Genomic DNA, 21849 nt, shown 5'->3' with positions numbered 1-21849 from the left:
CCAAACATTAAGGTTTTTAAAAAAGAAGAATTCAAAATATGCCTGTTGAAAATCTGTTTGGATACGATCAAAATTAAGTACTGGTTAGTATGGTCACAGAATTCCAAAAAAGTTTCAATTCTGAATTGGGCAAATCCCAAGAATCTACTAAATGAATATTCCTATGCATCAATTTCCACTATTATTTATGCCCATTGTTTGCCTGGATGTTTTAAGTTGCTTCAACAAATTCAAGTGACCTCTTATAATGGTCATATAGTTAACCCTTATCATGCTGGAAACGATTGGCTCTGCCTTTGCGACCAGTGTAGATCATGATCAGCCTGCACATCCATGCAGTCTGACCATGATCTGCACTGTTCGCTATTCAGTCAGTATGTTTTTGGTAAACACCCCTTTTAACTGTTAATGGTGTTGTCCAGATTGAAAGATGGACAAGTTCATTATAGAAACTTAGCAGGGTAAGGGTTAAGGTCACTGGCTTTGAATAACTTACCACTTACCTCTGTAGTTTTGAGCCCAAATTTAGTTGCTGTATAAAGAAGTTATCCAACTGGCCCCAAGAACGGACAGAGAGAAGTCCATTAAATACAGGCATAAATAGACAATCTGCTTCTTTAATGTGCCCGTTGTATAATAACAATACATGCAAAGTCGTCTTTCCTGGGAAGAATCAGTACTGGCCGCTTAGTGGTAGGCGGAAGCATTTTAGGAATGTCCAGTGCCTGGACTGGGATTCAATCCCTGGACTTCTGGATGGACAATCAAGTTTGTTGCCTAAGTGTTGTTTCGATCAATGTATTCTTGCTTGTTGTATAATATGTACTGTTTGTAGACTAGCATTTTATTTTGAGAACGATTATATACTCTGTTTATTATGCCACCCTTCGAAGAAGGCGGGGTATATTGTTTTGCTGATGTCGATCTCTCGGTCAATAGACCAATCAGTTTCCGGATGATAACTCAAGAACGCTTGGGCCTAGAATCATAAAAGTTTTTAAAGAAGTTGGTCATGACCAGCAGATAACCCCTATTGATTTTGAGGTCAGTAGGTCAAGGGTCAAGGTCACAGTGACCTGGAACAGTTACACCAATTCCAGATGATAACTTGAAAACACTTAGGCCTAGGATCATGAAACTTAATAGGGAGGTTGATTATGACCAGCAGATGACCCCTATTGATCTTGAGGTCAGTAGATCAAAGGTCAAGGTCACAGTGACCTGGAACAGTTAAACAGTTTCTGGAGGATAACTTAAGAATGCTTGGGCCTAGGATCACAAAACTTAATAGGGAGGTTGATCATGACCAGCAGATGAACCCTATTGATTTTGAGGTCAGTAGATCAAAGGTCAAGGTCACATTGACCCAGAACAGTAGAACTTTTTTTGCCAAATAACTAGAGAATGCTTTGGTCTAAGATCACATTTGATACGGAGGTCACTTATGACTGGTAAATGACCCATAATTATTGATTTGAGGTCAGTATGTCAAACGTCCAGTGCACAGTGATCAACTTGTGCAGTTACTGAATGCATCAAGGGGGCATTTTGTGTATTTACTTAAGAGAAACAAGACCAGTTGAAGTTCTGTTCAAAAGGCAAATTTGAGCTTTTGCCAGTTTACAAACACTGGTAAATGACTGTACATAATTTGTTACAAATCTAGCCTGTCCCTAACAGATTGACCTGCCATGGTGTGAACACATTATAGAGAATGACTCCCACATTGTGTCTCCTCACATAATGATTTACTTATAGAGATGGTCCATTTGTCCTTTGTAGGTGGTAAAAAATGTAATGAGGGGCAGTTAAAGCTGTCTAGTCAGACAACTATATTTAAGATAGTGTGTCAGATAGTGTGTCAGTTGAGTTAATTAGTTTAAACATGTAAAATTATTTGATATTGATGAACTAAGTTATTAGCTGACCAGGTGATTCTGGACACTGATTGTACTTCTGGTGCAGATATTATCATGCCAGTAACAATACAAAATTAATGCATTTATATCGGTCTGCTTAACTGACATATTGTCCTAAGTGCACTGTATCGATATTTGCAATATCACATTTGACTCTAGATATATAATATTTGCAATATTACACTGTATTTGCAATATTAGACACTGTGTCTATGGTTGTATGTTTATAAATGACCAGCTTTATTAGCAATATTACAGTAGTCAGTATCTTTTCATGCCATATGCATAATAGTAATCGGACCGTCTGTCTGTCAGAATCCGATTGGTAACTGAAGAACACTAAGGCTTACATGAGTCAAACTCCTTGAGAATGATTGCCTATGGCAATTAGAGTAACCCTATTGTTTTTGGGGTCAGTTGGTCAAAGGTCAAGGTTGCAGTGACCTTGAAACTGAAAACGGTTTCCAATCGATACCTGAAGAACATTTTGACCTACAATGAAACCCAGGGCAAGTTTGTTACTTGGTCATCTGGGTTCAAGATCTTATGGTTCCTAGGTCAATTAAACTTTTTTTAACACTCTTCCTCATCTCTATGAAGTCTTGATCAAATTAGATACTAGGATATCTGGGGTAAGAACTAGGTCAGGTCAGTGATACAGGGCCTTCAGGGACCTCTTGTTGAGATATCAAAACTACTTTAGACTGTTCTACATTTGCAATATTTTGGTAGACTGTGTTGGAATTATTTTTGCAATATCTCTTTTTTTCAGGATTGACGTTCACAGTGTTTGACTTGGTGGCGAAGAGTTTGGTATGTTTGTTGTACATGGTCAGGATTGTGCTAGACGATGTATCACAGTATGAATGGTAAATCTTCTTCTGTATCCTATTCGACAGGAATTATTGCCTGAAAGATACAAATCTGTTAAGATAAGGCAGTTTTATTAACAAAACATAGTGGTGTCTAAAACGAATATACAGAACAAGCTGTATAGAGTGACATTGCTGGGTAGATGGAATATGTTTGTTGTGAAAAGGTTGGCCTCTGGAGAGTTAAATAGGTCATAATGACTTTGTACATAATGTGGTTCCTACATTTTCAGCTACAAATATAAAAATGTATTAATTTCTTTTTTAAGTCCAATTTTCGATTAATGTTTTCTCATATTATATGTGAAAGGTTTAGATATTTGGTTCACACAGCTAAAAGTATTATTGAATCCATTGTATTTTATTACCTCCCTTTATGGTGCTAGCTATATAAGTTTATGTGCAACATTGACAGTAATGGCTATCTAATCATGTAATTATGCATACTGTTTATTTGGACAGCTGCTTGATCTGTTTTTAACATCAAGTCACAAGCCTTTATAATTATGAGACTTTAATATGCTGAAAATATTATTTAGAGGGAAAAAAATATCTAGCTTTGTAAAGAAGTGTTTTTATTCAGTGGTGTTTTTACTGTACATTATAAATATACTGTAAAATAAGACAAGTATATATCACACAAAGTACCTAAATAATCTCCCTGTCTCCTTGCTGTCATAAAGAAGTAATAATGTGGACTGTAAAAAAACTTTAACTTTCAGTTTCATGGTTGTTAGTTTGTGAGATAAATGTAACACTAGCATGTTTATATTTCAGCCAGGGAAGTCCGTGTCCTCCGAGGCCTGAAAATGCAACAGATAGTGATGTTAACTGGTTTGTAATTACTTTAATATTGTACTCTTAGGCTGCACTTTGGATACCATATATCCCTAAATAAATGCCCCCTCATGTAAAAAAGATCCTTTTAAAATAAATGCTTTGTCATATCTGACTTCAGACCAGGGCATTTATTTGGTGATTTAAGGTATGTTTACTTTCATAGAGGAAAAACACTGAAGAAATCAAGATATGAAATCGTTTAAATACATATATTATTTATCTGTTTACAAAATATGTTAATGAATACAGATTTTATACATTTCAGTTAACACTTAATGGTTTCCCATATAAAAAAGAAGAGGTATCATGATTTAAAATGATGTTGATTAGAACATTAGATAAATTATTGAGAGCTTTTAGTAGATATCATATTGATAGAGTAGACTGAATGGGTGGTAATAAATGTTTGTTAGGTCGGAATATCAGAAGTTTCAAAATATATCAGTCCCTAGCTTACAACTATGAATCAGAATTATCTATATCAATCATTTATGTTATGTTTAATTCTTACCATATAACATTTAATTTAATTCTTTCCAGTTTAGGCAAACACTTCTGAGAGCCTTTTTATTATATGTTTTACTGATATAATATGATTTTATAAACAAAGACTGGCTAAAACACACTGAAGCAACTTTATTACCAGTTGCTAACAAATGAAAGTATTTTTTAAAGTTTGAAAATTTTGCTGGATGCATGAGCCATTCATACTTCAGTGAACTGTACTTCGCTAAGTTGTTTACTTTCTTTGGGATGATAAAATCCTTGTAAGTGTGACCAAGAGTATGTAAGAATATGATGTCTTTCCTCTGTGAAAGTGTTTGAAGAAATCGTAGAGGCATGTGTATTGTCTGGACATATCAGTTACAGTTTTAAAACATGCATTATAATTGCATAATGTTTTCAGTTAGGACTACTGTAGCGCATGAAAGTGAAGAAGAATGACTGTGTATATGAAAAACCAGCAAGATATCTGATAGAATCCACTGATATATATAAGTAGTGCCCCTTTGCTTTCGTGCTTTACTGAATGTCAGGTACAGAGTAACTACAGTCTGATGCATGGAGAATTAAGTGCTGAGGTTTGCACACTATAGTTTGAGCCAGAAATTTTCATTCGAAATTTAGTGGCATAATATTTCATTTATAGTCCAAAGTGAGAATCGTAGTAGTTTTTGTTATCCTCATTTATTTCATGTTATTCGGTAGTTTATTGAAATATATCAGTGGATTTTATTCTAATGCATTTGCTGTTGCTCACAATGAGATTATGAAATGCAGATGCACTGGTATGGAACTGTATTTGAACACAGAAGTATAATTTCATACATAGAAACTGATTGCAATTATGTTCATGTATTTTGTCACATGAAATTTGTATTTATTAAGTAAACAATGATGATTTTCACTCTATCAAATTGTTACAAATGGTTATTTATGGTTCAACTTTTCAAGTTACCACTTACACTAATTGGACAAACGTCTTTGGCTGAAGTGTTTTTCTTGACCACTTCTTGTCCAGTTTCTATGTCTGTTGTCCAGTTTGTTAAAAGTGAATTGTTTTGGTATCCTAAATTCAGTAACATTCATACAAGTTTATTTTTTTTGTTCAAGTATTTAGTTGTTATGTTGACTGGAACCAACAAGCACTGTTGACACATATTTTTCTTTGTATGCTGACAGGTAAAAGGCTGCATATCTTTTTTGCTACTGTATTTTCAATGCCAGATGCACAGTTGTTTTCAAAGTTTAGTTAAAGAATATTTGCATTCGGCTCCAACCAAAGTTACATCCTTGACAACTTTATGACATGTAGGAATTTAACTCTGATTTATACCAAAATCCTTAAAAGTCTGTTTATAATAAGCAATATTGATTTATAACTTCATATTATACATTTCTGTCCTGTTCTGTAACAAGTTGAAATTTTCATATTCTAAGGTTATCATTAGCATAGGTAGAAAATTAATAAACCGTATTTCCCTCTATGGAAATTGCTATCTGTAGTACCACTACTCTGACCAGTCCATGTCCACTACCAGTATAACATTTTGACATTAGTAACTTAAATAACTTATATGGAATCAACATTGGACACAAAATATGAAAATGTCTAATGTTAAGTCTTGTCATAGGTGTTAAAATCACCCCATCTTATAAAACCATACCAATTTATTTCATCAGATCTATCTTAAACACATAGCATTTCTCCTGACTTTGCCCTTATTTCTGGCTACTTGAAGATTTACTAAAGTTGCAGACCTTGATAGATTTTAGGCAGTGTTAAAGAAGGCCATTCTGGCTTAAGCATGAGGAAGAATTGACCTCATGACCGATATTGCAGAAAATCGATATCAGGGGAGACAACAGCTATTTGGTATTGGTAACATATATTGGTAACAGGTGACCGGTATTGCGATGTCGACATCTACTGCCTCCGGGTATTGTCACCTGGATGTTTATTTCAATATCAAGTGTAATAAAAGGGAAGGTTTTTCATAAGATAATTAAACAAGCTTCAATTATCACTGGAGTTACAAATTATGGAAAAGGGATTTTTCATTAGATATAAAAGAAGTCATTTTTATCAAATGAATGTTTAATATGTAATTTTCTGAACCATAGCATTTTTAACATGTTATTTTATAATAATTAAATTTATTTTTATATCAATAGACCATATCTATCAGCAATAAAAACCATATTTTCATATAAAATTATTTTCATACATATTCTTATATAAGAAGAATGTATATTTTAACATGTTTTCGAAAAACAATGTAACAAATCGGCTGAACATTGCTATCTGTAAACCATTTAGATTCAAGTTAAAGGCAAATATCGATGAAGTCTTTTATTTATTTATTTTTTTCATTTTCAACCAAATCTGAAATGTAAATGACCCTTAATCTCTAGAAAAAAGGAGGTTCGTACCCATAGACACATCCTTTTATATTTATATAGCACTAGCATTGATATTTTTACGGCGTCTCCCATATATAAAATATGCTGTCGTTGAAAAATAAAATCTGACAAATATATTTAAGAAATATGATCTGATTTTACATTGTTTTAAATAACGCTGTCTTTAAGTATAATATGTGTAAAAGACCTAGGTACCCCCGCCCCTTCCCCCCCCCCCCCCCCCACACACACACACACACACACACACACACAAGAAAAAAAAGAAGATCGAACCATGTTTTATCCAATTTTATAACTTTTACGGCCATAACATATTCTTGTCCAAAAAAAGGAAAACAAAGACAAATATCAAACAGGGAAGTCACAAAATACTAATAAACTTGACGAATATATTTTAAAATTGTCTGATTGATATGTATTATACCTGCTGCCACTACCACGTCCATTCTTATGTCACAAAAATACATACGTAAGTTATTTTGTTGTTTTTTTGTTCTTTTTTAAACAGCTGTTTACAATTTATAATTACACAGGTGTAGGTTTTGAATTATTTTAATCTGAAATGGTTGAACATCACACGTATATCAATTCAGTAATTCTTAACATATAGACAAAATAGGAAGTTTAATGAATCGAAAATTATGGTATGTTTGTAAAATTTAAAAAAAGATAGTGGCAATCAGCGTGGTACAGGTATTTTGCCGTATCCAGGCAGACATTATTCATTTTAATATAACTACACATATTCCAACAATATATGAAAACTGTTTGCAAAATAAAAAATATGCAAAAGATTAAAATCGCATGATAATTTTACCTTGTAATTACAAAACAAATACCCGTATTAAATTCAAAACGCAATTATGGCCTTATCAGTATTATAATCGTCTGTGTTGTTTTAATGTTCCTTATTTAGAGGTAATTGGCAAGTTTTATTACAGGTCCAATAAAAAGTATTTATGCGTGATGCATACAACATTTTATTACTTCTATATAGAAATTTGTTTCATGTAAAATTATCTTGAATTGAACATGTACAATAAATTATGAAAGTAAGTTAATCACGACGACATTTATGATAACTGAAAAGATCATGAAACCAGGTAAAATGTTCACGAAACAAAAATATATCATTAAGTTACTGAAGTAAAATTCAATTCTGTTTTAAATGCAGATATTATTCGCATTGCAAAAACATTCTTGTACACAAAAAAAAAAATGCTCCGGACATATTTTCCAGCTTTAATTTGATCAAGGCGGCCCTTGAAATTTATTTACTCAAATTTATTAAGTAAAACATGTACAAAAAATTCTGTATTTTACTTTTTTACGACAGTTTGCATTTGTGATCCAAGGGTCGATAGGAAAGCTATCTCTTTTAATGTTTAATTGACATAATCGGCATAATTGACACTTGATATTTAAATGTATATGAAATAAGGTGAGAACAACAACATAAGAAGAAATGCGCATCTCTTTCTTTTTAGAACCGAAATATTAAAATGCAATATTTATCTTATATTGTTTTTGTGATATTAACACAAAATGAATTACTCGCGAAGTAAAATTACATTAAATGATTAAATCATTACTTTAACCTTTTGATCACAATACCGCATGTTCACGCGGCATACTATAATATCGTCTGCTTATTACGCTACAACAACAACTTCGCGCTGAAGTTAATTTTTCTTCGAAATTAGTGGAAATAAACCGTCTGAGAACGAATCAAATTTTTATTTCACAAAAATGAAATAAATATCATTCAAAAGATAAATTCAATGAGAGTAGGAAAGTTCTTGCACCTAAGCTTTCATATCAATGGTTTTATACAAAAAAATGCTTTGAAGAAACGCATGTATGAGATTTTTGCACATTTTATATGGAAACAAAGAAGGGAAAAAATGACGAAATGATGGCATCAAACTTCATGCGAAGAACGAATCAAAAATTAAGATAAAATTTAATTAAAAAAAACCTTGTGATGAATCAAATGTTGAACTTTGGTAATATGTTTGCACCTAAGGTTTCTTATTTTTAGTAATTTTGTTATTAAGTAAAATGTGTACATGCCCTTCTTATTTCTATATAGAAAATCTGACCGCTATCGATTATTGGCCGGAGGAATATTCTTCGGTATGGTTTGATAATGTCTCAGAATGCTGTCTTCTCATTGGTCAGTTTAAAAACTGAGCTCAATATCAACCAATCAACTGCTGGAGTTTGAGACTGGTCTGGCTCATTAAAGTGTTGTATTGCACATATCTTCCATGGACCACTAGAATGTGTAGATTCTGTGTGTTTAAAGCATTAATCTTGCATGATTATCTCGTGTTTCACAGTCAGTTTGCATGTAACATGTGTGATTTTTGTTTTGTGATGATATTTTGTGTGTTTTATTTAGGCATGTTATATTATGGGTGCATAGACCTCTTCCCCTCTGGATAGCGCAAGTCACGCTAGCTGTTATCACATTTGTGAAAACTTTACTCAAAGTTTATGTTGCCAAGGTGAGCTTTTCTTTATTTTATTGTTTTATTTCACAAGTTTCTTCATTTCAATCATATTTCACCATAATAGCCATCTTTTTAGCTCACCTGTCACATAGTGACAAGGTGAGCTTTTGTGATCGCCCTTCGTCTGTCGTCTGGCGTCCAAGCGTTCACAAATTCTTGTGAATCTGATAAGAGGCCACATTTTGCAATAATATTTATCAAACTTGCACACAACTTGCATTGGCATAATATCTCGGTTCATTTCGAAAACTGGCCAGATTCCTTCATGGGTTTCAGAGTTATGGCCCCTGTAAGGGCCAGAATTTGCTATTTTGGCTTGTGGACATGATAGAGACCACCTTTTGCAGTCAGTTTTATTCAAATTTGCACACAACTTGTATTGACATAATATCTCAGTTCCTTTCAAAAACTGGCCAGATTCCTTCATGGGTTCTACAGTTATGGCCCGTTAAAGGGCCAAAATTTGTTAGCCATATAGTGGCTTCATTTATGGTTTGATTTGATACAGACTTGTAAAGTATTTTTAACAACAATAGATCTTGGATTCTTAGATGAATCCATCAGATCCAATCATAGGTTCTGGAGTTACGGCCCCTGATTGACCCCTGAAAGAGCTAAAATTTGTTAATTTTTACCTTGTGAACATGATAGAACTGACATTTTATATTCGATTTTAACCACACTTACACATGACTTAAGTCACAATAAGATCTCGGTTCCTTTCAAAACCGGCTAGATTCCATCATAGGTTCCAGAGTTACTGACCATGAAAGGGGCAAAACTTTGTATTTTGGCCCTTTCAGCCATATAGAAATTTAATTTATGCTTTGATTTGATACAAACTTGCACAGAATATTTATCTTGATGATTCTAGGCCATGTTATGAACTGGGTCATGTGGTGTCAAAAATTAGGTCACCAGGTCAGATCAAAGGAAAAGTTTGTTAACACCCTAGAGGCTACATTTATGACCCTGTCTTCATGAAACTTGGTCAGAATGTTTATCTTGATGATTCTCTTGCCAGGTTCGAAACAGGGTCATTTTGGGTCAAAAACTAGTTCACCCGGTCAAATCAAAGGAAAAGCTTTTTAACACTGTAGAGACCACATTTATGACCCTATCTTCATGAAAATTGGTCAGAACGTTTATCTTGATGATTCCAAGGCCAGATCAAACTTTGGATGATTACCTGTGGTCAGTAACTTACAACCTTTTTTGAGGGTGGGGGGGGGGGGGGGGGGGTGAGGTTATCAGGATAAATAAGGGTCACAGAATAATCATATAGCCAGTTCAGTAGGCCATCATAGAAGAATATTTATTTGACAAACAGCTCTTTTTCCTATTAAGTATGCAGATAAAATCTTAAGACAGGTAATTGAATTTTTGTTTAAAATGTGGGAATGTTGTTTATTCTAGTGTGTATGATATATGTGAGGAAGAGACATGACTTTCTAGATTGACTATACCATACGGATACTTGACCATCCATTTCACAGTATGGACCCTCCTGTTCACATTTATAACATGATTTGTTTTCTGTGACACAATGTATGTTGACAGTCAGTGGGTATCATGCAGTGATATCCATTTAAAATCCAGGTGTCACTTGCTTCTGAAGGGACACCTATCTTGTTTTATACATTTTTTATGTTCTGGACAAATATTGTTAAAGTACATACTGTGTGCTTTTCTCATAAAGTAGCTCTAGATAATTACATTTCATAAGCCCTATGGTTCTAATCCATTCATCAAGATAAGTTTTGATATACTGACAACAAGTTAAAGACCTCTCAGGTAAACTGAAAGATAGTTCTTAACCACTAACAGTTGTTCTAGGTGATAATTCTGATACATTGGCAGATAGTTCTAGATACACTTAGAGGCATGTGTTTGTTACTCAGATACATATATTTATAGTGCTAGGTCATTTGGCTTCACTTACAGATAGTCTATATTTGCATTGTTCTAGATCACCCAGAAACACTGACAGGAAGTTCTTGATCACTCAAACTGACAACTTTTAAGATCTATCGGAACATTGATAGGTAGTTCTACATCATTCAGATAAGACTTTGACATATAGTTCTAGATCACTCAGTACACTGGTGAAGTTCTAAATCACCCAGAAACACTGACAGATAATTCTTGATCATTCTGAAGCACTCTGGGATAGTTCTGGATAATCCTGGTACATTGACATATAGTTCTAGATCACTCAATGTGCAGGCAATGTTATAAATCACTCAGAAACACTGACAGATAATTCTTGATCATTCTGAAGCACTCATGGGTAGTTCTGGATCACCCTAGAACATTGACAGATAGTTCCAGATAATTGTGATACTCTTATAGGTAGTTTAGATTACCAAGAAACCTTGACAGATAGTACTAGATGACTTAGAAACCTTGACAGATAGTTCTACATGACTAAAAAAAAGGTAGTTCTGTATCACTATGATACAGCAACAGGTAGTTTTAAATCATTCTGATACATTGACAGATAGTTCTAGATATCTCAGATATGTTGACAGGTAATTCTAGATAATTAAGATAAATTGACAGGTAGTTCTAGATCATTAAGATACGTTTACAGGTGGTTCTGTATCACTTACAGGTAAAGACGTTAGTTTCTAGATCACTCAGACCTACGGACCTGTAGTGTTACATCACCCAGATAATACTGTGACAGGTAGTTCTAGACCAGTTTGAAATAATGACAATAGTCAAAATCATAGAAATGTTCAAAACCTTGTTTAACTGGATGTTCTAGTGCAGAAGTATATTTTAACAACATTACTAAACTGTTAATATTTATGGACAAGTTACTTTGCCAGTAGTTTTAGGCTATTATTCACTGGGCAAGTACTTCAAGATATATTTTATATATCATTCCACATATAAGTTGTCTTAACCATGTAGTACACATAGGCATGTAGTTCTACACCATTCATATACATGTTATTCTACACCAGTCAGATAAGTAGTTCTAGAAACCTGTCAGATACACAACTTGGAGCACATTTAGAAGTAGTTCTAGATCATTTGGTACACTTGCAAAAAGCTTTCATCTGAAAATGATATTCCTAATATATATACTTTAGAATCGATTCAGGTTAATCACTTAGTCTAGCAAGCATTAATTATCAATATCTACCATAGTAGAGAGATATTTGCTCCTCAGATGTGGCATTCACAGGTTGCACTGTCTTTTTAAAAAAAAGAAGAAAAAAAGATTCATGCTGGTTTGTGACAGTTTTTGAAGTTTTACTGTAGTTGTATGTTGTGCACCTTCCAGTAATTTGTTTAATGCATGACCCTAGGGTTAATACTTATCATTGCCTGAAGTTTGGTGTAAAAATGATAAAACTTTCAGTTATAAAAAAAGCTCTGCATCACAAAACATAAAACTGGCTCTAAGCTTATATAAACCCAAGTTTAGACCAATCTCGGAATACATTCTTGCCATTAGATATAAATTTTCAAACTTAAACAATACTTAAGAAATCATACAATCTCAAACAGAGATTTTGTCATTGAATTAAGATCTGATGCAGAGGGATTATATCAGAGCGACTATGAATTTCTACAAGAGAAAATCACTGTTTAAATTACGTTATTTCAATTCTAACATGATATCAAAAAAAAAAGCTATTTACATCCTTGATAATATCCACCAGATATTTGCTTTTTTTTGTGGTTTTCTTTTCTTTTCAAGTGCACTGCAATAACATAGAAATTGATATTTTGTTGCATAACTATGTCAAAGTTTCAATCTTTAAAGGAATACAAATAAGGTTTTATTAGAATAGTCTCTAACCGCGGCTTTAAAACTTACTGTAATCCTTTCTTAGATATTTTAGACCAGTGATTATGTTAAATTTTGAATGCCAGTCCTCCAAATGATAGTAATTGTAAGTAAACATTTCAGCTCAAAAATTCTTTGTAGACCATTTTATCTTTTTTCGGGGCTGAAACAAATAAAATTCAGTAAGGTCCATACGACTAAAATAGTTCCTGCCCAAAAGCTTGGACATGTAGAATTGTAAAAAGCAATGTGTATCATTATGCAAAAAAAGTGAAGGCAAGTCAGTTTTGTTATGTGTAAAATATTCATTTTTCAGGGCAATCGGTGGGAACATTTTCTACAAGGACATTTCATTCTGGAAGTATTCAGCTCTTTGCCTTTCATTGTAACTGTAAGTAGCTCTTGTATTATTATTATAACTATTTTTATATGCCAGAAAGGACGCATTATGTTTTGATCCCAGAGTCCGTCTGTCCGTCCGTTAGCTATTTCGTGTCCACTCCGTAACTCTTGAACCCCTTGAAAGTTTTCTAAGAAACTTGACACAAATGTTGACCACATGGAGGTGGCGTGGGGAGCTTACGTTTTGAATGGCTCTCTTTAAGGTCAAGGTCACACTTAGGGGTCAAATGTCATACCTTCGGGCGTATATTGCTCTGCATTGTGATGCACTGCCATTGTTCTCTTGCATCAGATAGGAGCATGCAGATGTTAATTCATACTGACAGGCAGTAGAGTAAAAGAAAACATGATGCTATTGAGAAAGGGCACCAAGAAAAGAAAAAAATATTAGAACTATTTATATTTGGACTACTGTGAATAGACCTGCATAGCCTGGTCTGGTAGTGATCAACATCTAAAACCATTATTGTCTCTTTCTGGTAAACACAGTCATTAGTTACCTAGCAACAATTGAACCTTGCCAAATATCAGTCAGGTAGTCCCTTAGAAAAAATGCCAGCAGCCACAACTTGCTCATAAGGCTAGAAAACGTACTTGTGTGCTTTTGTTTTCTTCATATTTTAGTTTTATAATTATGTCTCCCCCAGGAGACATATTGTTTTTGCCCTGTCCATCCTTCCTTCCGTCCGTCCGTCCTTCCATACGTCACACTTCATTTCCGAGCAATAACTGGAGAACCATTTGACCTAGAACCTTCAAACTTCATAGGGTTGTAGGGCTGCTGGAGTAGACGACCCCTATTGTTTTTGGGGGTCACTCCGTCAAAGGTCAAGGTCACAGGGGCCCGAACATTGAAAACCATTTCCGATCAATAACTAGAGAACCACTTGACCCAGAATGTTGAAACTTTGTAGGATGATTGGTCATGAAGAGTAGATGACCCCTATTGATTTTGGGGTCACTCCATCAAAGGTCAAGGTCACGGGCCTGAACAAGGAAAACCATTTCCAATCAATAACTAGAGAACCACTTGACCCAGAATGTTGAAACTTCATAGAATGATTGTACATGCAAAGTAGATGACCCCTATCGATTTTGAGGTCACTCCATTAAAGGTCAAGGTCACAGGGGCCCGAACATTGAAAACCATTTCCGGTCAGTAACTTGAGAACCACTTGACCCAGAATGTTGAAACTTCATAGGATGATTGGTCATGAAGAGTAGATGACCCCTATTGATTTTGGGGTCACTCTGTCAAAGGTCAACGTCACAGGGGCCTGAACATGGAAAGCCATTTCCGATCAATAACTAGAGAACCACTTGACCCAGAATGTTGAAACTTCATAGGATGATTGTACATGCAAAGTAGATGACCGCTATCGATTTTGGGGTCACTCCATTTAAGGTCAAGGTCACAGGGGCCTGAACATTGAAAACCATTTCCGGTCAGTAACTTGAGAACCACTTGACCCAGAATGTTGAAACTTCATAGGATGATTGTACATGCAAAGTAGATGACCCCTAACGATTTTGGGGTCACTCTGTGAAAGGTCAAGGTCACAGGGGCCTGAACATTGAAAACCATTTCCGGTCAGTAACTTGAGAACCACTTGACCCAGAATGATGAAACTTCATAGTATGATTGGTCATGCAGAGTAGATGACCCCTAATGATTTTAGGGTCAGTCTGTTAAAGGTCAAGGCCACAGGGGCCTGAACATGGAAAACAATTTCCAGTCAATAACTTGAGAACCTCTCGACCCAGAATGTTGAAACTTCATAGGATGATTGTTCATGCAGAGTAAATGACCCCTATTGTTTTTGGGGTCACTCAGTTAAAGGTCAAGGTCACAGGGGCCTGAACATTGATAACCAGTTCCGATCAATAACTTGAGAACCACTTGACCCAGAATGTTGAAACTTCATAGGATGATTGAACATGCAGAGTAGATGACCCCTATTGATTTTGGTGTCAGTCTATTAAAGGTCAAGGTCACAGTGGCCTGTTCATGTAAAATCATTTTTTGGAAATAACTTGAGAACCACTTGACCTACAATGTTGAAACTTAATAGGATGATTGGACATGCAGAGTAGATGACCCATATTTATTTTGAGGTCACTTGATCAAAGGTCAAGGTCACAGAAGCCTGAACAGTGACTTGAGAACCACTAGGCCAAGAGTGTTGAAATTTAGCGGGATGATTGGACATGCAAAGTAGATGATCCCTATTGCAGCCAACCATCAGTGTCTCTTTGACTTTCGCTCCTGACCCCTATTGACTTCTTGCCTATAGGACTTTGCATTGGGGGAGACATGCGCTTTTTTACAAAAGCATTTTCTAGTTACAGTTGATTAAACAGAGCAAGAGAAATAAAGAAATCAGTACGGATATTAAAAGAGTATTGTGTAGTACTAAAATTATTCTTATGATCTTTCAGCTTGCATACCCTCCATTACTCAGAAACCTGTTTGTACCGTCCTTTCTCAGCTGTTGGTTGGCGAAGAAAGCTCTTGATAGATTACTGGTAAGTTTATATTACAGTTCAAACTTGATAGAATAATGTCTATGAGTTAGGCCCAAAAAAATTGGGAAATTGTTTCAAAAAAGCCAGTCTGCATTGCAAGATCAATGCTCCGTTCAGCTGAAACAAGTAAAAAAAGAAGTGAAAAAATACAGTTAAAACTCTGTATCAGGAATTACAAGGGATCGAGTCTTTTACTTGAGATTAACAGAATTCCACTTAAATGTGATATTTTGTGTACATGTTTTTCTTCAAGATAGCTGGAATTTCTGTTGAGAACAAAATGCAGTTATGACACAAAAGAAACAAACGTGTCTTAGACTTTCAATTATATTGCTGCATTTGGTTCTGTCTTAAAATTTCAGAATGACTTACATAGAACAAGACAGCGGTTCCAGACAATATCTGTCACCTTGGGTCAGCAGAGTCTGGTCCTTATTGCCACAATGCTTTGCCTTATTTTTACCACGTAAGTTCAGTATCAATTTAGTTAATTTTACCAGTCTGAAAAGGTCGAAAACTTTTTGTTTTAACAAGATGAACAGGTCTTGTATTTCTGGCCTTCTTCTCCCAGATGTTGAAGTGAGTGACTGTGGATCTCTTTCCCTTCATTTGTAGTGGGTACAAAATCCTGACTGAGGTTTACAGGAAGCAGTTCAGCAGGCTGGTTTGAGGAAGTGCTGTTTTTTACCAGATGCCCAACTGTGTACATGCAATAATTAATGTTAAGAATGGTGGAAGAATCTGGTTTCCAAGAATATATTCCCATATATTTATTTCATTTACTTTTGAATAGTATATAAACTGAGTATGCTGTTAATTATATTGTTAATTGTGTAATTTCAGCATATGTGGTGTTCAGCATATACAGCGAGCCAGTCCTGATTTAAAGCTGAATCTGTTTGATGCCATCTACTTCGTTATTGTTACATTCTCCACCGTCGGTTACGGGGATATTTCTCCGGATATATGGCCGAGCCAAGTGTTCATGATACTCATGATCTGCATTGCTTTTGCTTTTATTCCAATGCAGGTATGTTATTTCTAAATATTTGTGAAAATCTTTTTTCAAAGGTTTACATTGGACAGTGTTGTAATTATGGCATTTAAGACACTGTTTACAAGCTTACGTTAGTTACAGTGTGTAGAAACTTGTTTAGCATCGCTGTTATAGCACTTAACACTGTCCATTTGTTGGCCTGCCCACTTAGCTCATTAAGGAGAGTGCAAATCTAAATACTGCCGGGTCATGAGTTTGATCCCCGGGTGGGACAATTGTAACAATTTGATAAAAGATACTATGTTTGAAATCATGCGTCCACCTCTGATTCATGAACTGAAATACTCTTGAAAAATGGTGTTAAACCCAAAACAACAGCAACAAAAAAAAACACTGTCCATTCATTGCTTCATTCTTACCTTGATTTTTAGCTCACCTGTCACAGAGTGACAAGGTGAGCTTTTGTGATGGCGCGGCGTCCCGTCCGTCTGTCAGTCCGTGCGTCCGTAAACTTTTGCTTGTGACCACTCTAGAGGTCACATTTTTTGTGGGATATTTATGAAAGTTGATCAGAATGTTCATCTTGATGATATCTAGGTCAAGTTCGAAACTGGGTCACGTGCCATCAAAAACTAGGTCAGTAGGTCTAAAAATAGAAAAACCTTGTGACCTCTCTAGAGGCCATATATTTCACAAGATCTTCATGAAGATTGGTCAGAACGTTCACCTTGATGATATCTAGGTCAAGTTCGAAACTGGGTCACGTGCCATCAAAAACTAGGTCAGTAGGTCAAATAGTAGAAAAACCTTGTGACCTCTCTAAAGGCCATATTTTTCATGGGATCTGTATGAAATTTGGTCTGAATGTTCATCTTGATGATATCTAGGTCAAGTTCGAAACTGGGTCATGTGCCATCAAAAACTAGGTCAGTAGGTCTAAAAATAGAAAAACCTTGTGACCTCTCTAGAGGCCATATATTTCACAAGATCTTCATGAAAATTGGTCAGAACGTTCACCTTGATGATATCTAGGTCAAGTTTGAAACTGGGTCACATGCCATCAAAAACTAGGTCAGTAGGTCAAATAATAGAAAAACCTTGTGACCTCTCTAGAGGCCATATTTTTCATGGGATCTGTATGAAATTTGGTCTGAATGTTCATCTTGATAATATCTAGGTCAAGTTCGAAACTTGGTCTCGTGCGATCAAAAACTAGGTCAGTAGGTCTAAAAATAGAAAAACCTTGTGACCTCTCTAAAGGCCATATATTTCATGAGATCTTCATGAAATTTGGTCAGAATGTTCACCTTGATGATATCTAGGTCAAGTTTGAAAGTGGGTCACGTGCCTTTAAAAACTAGGTCAATAGGTCAAATAATAGAAAAACCTTGTGACCTCCCTAGAGGCCATATTTTTCATGGGATCTGTATGAAAGTTGGTCTGAATGTTCATCTTGATGATATCTAGGTCAAGTTCGAAAGTGGGTCACGTGCCATCAAAAACTAGGTCAGTAGGTCAAATAATAGAAAAACCTTATGACCTGAATGTTCATCTTGATGATATCTAGGACAAGTTCGAAACAAGGTCATGTGCGTTCAAAAACTAGGTCAGTAGGTCTAAAAATAGAAAAACCTTGTGACCTCTCTAGAGGCCATACTTGTGAATGGATCTCCATAAAAATTGGTCAGAATGTTCACCTTGATGATATCTAGGTCAAGTTCGAAAGTGGGTCAGGTGCCATCAAAAAGTAGGTCAGTAGGTCAAATAATGAAAAAACGTTGTGACCTCTCTAGAGGCCATATTTTTCATGGGATCTGTATGAAAGTCGGTCTGAATGTTGATCTTGATGATATATAGGTCAGGTTTGAAACTGGGTCAACTGCGATCAAAAACTAGGTCAGTAGGTCTTGAAATAGAAAAACCTTGTGACCTCTCTAGAGGCCATATTTTTCAATGGATCTTCATAAAAATTGATCTGAATGTTCACCTTAATGATATCTAGGTCACTTTAGAAACTGGGTCACGTGCCTTAAAAAACTAGGTCAGTAGGTCAAATAATAAAAAAAACCTTGTGACCTCTCTAGAGGCCATACTTTTCATGGGATCTGTATGAAAGTTGGTCTGAATGTTCATCTTGATGATATCTAGGCCAAGTTTGAAATTGGGTCAACTGCGGTCAAAAACTAGGTCACTAGGTCTAAAATTAGAAAAATCTTTTGACCTCTCTAGAGGCCATATTTTTCAATGGATCTTCATAAAAATTGATCTGAATGTTCACCTTAATGATATCTAGGTCACTTTAGAAACTGGGTCACGTGCAGTCAAAAACTAGGCCAGTAGGTATAAAAATAGAAAAACCTTGTGACCTCTCTAGGGGCCATATTTTTCATGAGATCTTCATGAAAGTTAGTGAGAATGTTTACCTTGATGATATCTAGGTAAAGTTCAAAACAGGGTCACGTACCTTTGAAAACTAGGTCAATAGGTCAAATAATAGAAAAACCTTGTGACCTCTCTAGAGACCATATTTTTCAATCGATCTTCATGAAAATTGGTCAGCATTTTTATCTTGATAATATCAAGGTCAAGTTCAAAAGTGGGTCACATGAGCTCAAAAACTAGGTCACTATGTTAAAATAATAGAGAAAAACGACGTCATACTCAAAACTGGGTCATGTGGGAAGAGGTGAGCGATTCAGGACCATCATGGTCCTCTTGTTTAGCATCAAGTTGCTGTCTGACCCAAGTTCTCTGAAACCAAGTTATTTTCAGTCTTGATTGCCAATTATGAAAAAAAAAAAAAGACATTCACCTGATAGGTAAAACAAGGTTAACCTTAAGCCTGCTGGTGGCAAATGATTCTGCCTTTGCGACAAGTGCAAACCAAGATCTGCCTGCATATCGATACACAGTTCGCTACTCAGTCACTAAATTTTCAGTAAACACCCTTTCGAATAATAAATTGTATTTCCCAAATTGAATAATAGACCAGTCCATTTTAAAAAATTGGCAGGGTAAAGGTTAAATAGATATTATATCCTGCTTATGAATCCTGCTCAGAATTCTGTTTATACTATTTCAGATACAAACTATAGCATCAACGATGGCTGAACGAACAAAGTTTGGAAGTGAATATTCAGAGAGGCGAGCGAGGGGTAACAAACATGTAGTCGTGTTATCTCGGACATTACAGACAGATACTGTGATGGATTTCCTATTGGAGTTCTATGCTCATCCAAAATTAGAGGTAGGTATATCATGGTACATGGGTCAGTAGCGATATATCATCAATGTTTATTGTTATGTACACATACCTTATTTTAAGAAAATTTGTATTCCAGTTTCTGTATAGGTGTAGTACACAACTAAAAAAAAATATCATTGTAAGTGTAAGATCATAATTGTGTGCAAAATTAACATGATTGTTAACAAGGTATTGTCCTCACTTGATTGTTGGCATCAGTGTCGGCTTCGGCTTTGATTAAAATTTTTGTTTAGATCCACAATTTCTCGAAAACCATAAGAGCTACAGCTTTGAAACTTTGCACACTTGTTTGTTATCATTAGTTGACTTAGTAGGCCAAGAACCATAACTCTGGTTTACATTTTGTCAAAATTATGGCCCTTTTTGTAAATTCTGAACTATGACTCTTTTCTTACATACTGACCAGCACTTGCAGACGAACTATTGCACCCATAGGAGGTGCTCTTGTTTAAATTTTTGACTGCAAGCCTTAAAAGAAAAATTTTTCTGTTTATGACTGAAGTCATTCTTGATGTAAAACAAAGCATCTGTTGTGAAACCATTTAATTTCCTGTAACAAAATTTCGTAGTTTGTGTGAAAATGGCTATTTCGTTCGGATATAAATTCGCGAAGTTAGACTTTTACAATGGGAATTGTACTGCTTCATTGGGATTAAATTCATGGATTTAATTAACCACGAAGTCCTTGAAAACTAGTCCTCCATGAAAATGAATTATTCTACAGTATTTCATTTGTTTAAAAAGATGGAGTTTTCATTCTAAAATGTTTATATGTTGCCACATAAAGAACCTCAAGATGTTAAATAAATTTAAAAGTGCAGAATATGTTCACAAAAAGTCATGGTATGTTGCTGATTTAACAGATGCTAATATTTTTGAATATATAATTTCAGGAACATATTGTTGTGCTGATGGCAGCAGATGCCATGGATGTAAATATGCAGATCATTTTGAAAGATCCGAAGTGGTCACAGCGTGTTGTGTACATGAGAGGCTCAGCACAGAAGGACACGGACCTTAAACGATGCCGTATAGCAGAGGCAGAGGCTTGCTTCATCTTGGCGCCTAGATATATACAGGACAGAACTAAAGCTGTAAGAGTTTTGTTGGTCATATGGGTTACTAAGTACTTCAGAAGCCCCGTGTAGGAGTTGTTAAGATCATTGAGTTTGAATCATTTTTCCTCAGTTCTATGGGTTTAAGCTCTGGTTAGCTGTATAGAGAGCCGTTCAGCTGGCTTGCCTGCAGTATTGTCTTGAGAGGAGCCTAGGGTCTTTCTCCAACATTAAAAGTCACTTTGTGATCCTCACTGTTTCTGTGCAACTTAGAGAATCTGAATTGTTAATGTTTATTGCTGTAAAATCTACCTAGCTCAGTTACCAATATGTAATGGCTGTCATCTATAAACTAATCAGTGTTCATAGAATCTGTGCCAGTACAGACTACTTATCTACAGGTCAATTATAACTGACAATGCTTCCACAGGAGTTAAGATTGAGAACAGGTGATTTCGTTATGTTTGAAAAGTTAATCTTGCCATATATTTCAGGACCAACATACTATTTTACGATCATGGGCAGTGAAAGACTTTGCTCCTAAATGTAAACAATACATCCAACTGTTCAAACCAGAGAATAAAATACATGTTAAGTTTGCTGGTGAGTATATCAATAAAATCTGTAAAAAGATCACTTGGAAGCATAGAATGCAACCAAAAAAATAGTAATAGCAGACTGGGTTTGATTGAGTCTGTTCATTAGAGGTAATAAAATAGAGCATTAG

At 35.2% G+C, this 21849-nt stretch overlaps 1 protein-coding gene across 9 annotated transcripts in view; it reads left to right on the top strand.

The window, feature by feature from the left end:
- Positions 1 to 21849, top strand: part of LOC123539742 (potassium channel subfamily T member 2-like) — a 171372-nt gene that overhangs the window by 87797 nt on the left and 61726 nt on the right. For all 9 annotated transcript variants that reach the window (XM_045324486.2, XM_045324484.2, XM_045324482.2 and 6 more), the window contains 10 exons: positions 2692 to 2788; positions 3569 to 3625; positions 8961 to 9066; positions 13194 to 13268; positions 15719 to 15805; positions 16168 to 16271; positions 16649 to 16835; positions 19885 to 20049; positions 20961 to 21161; positions 21617 to 21725. In XM_045324486.2, the coding sequence (XP_045180421.2) occupies positions 2692 to 2788; positions 3569 to 3625; positions 8961 to 9066; positions 13194 to 13268; positions 15719 to 15805; positions 16168 to 16271; positions 16649 to 16835; positions 19885 to 20049; positions 20961 to 21161; positions 21617 to 21725 (1188 nt within the window). The remainder of the gene's footprint in view (positions 1 to 2691; positions 2789 to 3568; positions 3626 to 8960; positions 9067 to 13193; positions 13269 to 15718; positions 15806 to 16167; positions 16272 to 16648; positions 16836 to 19884; positions 20050 to 20960; positions 21162 to 21616; positions 21726 to 21849) is intronic.

The sequence above is a fragment of the Mercenaria mercenaria genome, chromosome 16 (genome assembly GCF_021730395.1).
Source record: "Mercenaria mercenaria strain notata chromosome 16, MADL_Memer_1, whole genome shotgun sequence".
NCBI lineage: Eukaryota > Metazoa > Mollusca > Bivalvia > Venerida > Veneridae > Mercenaria > Mercenaria mercenaria.
This window is presented reverse-complemented; position numbering and strand designations above follow the sequence as displayed.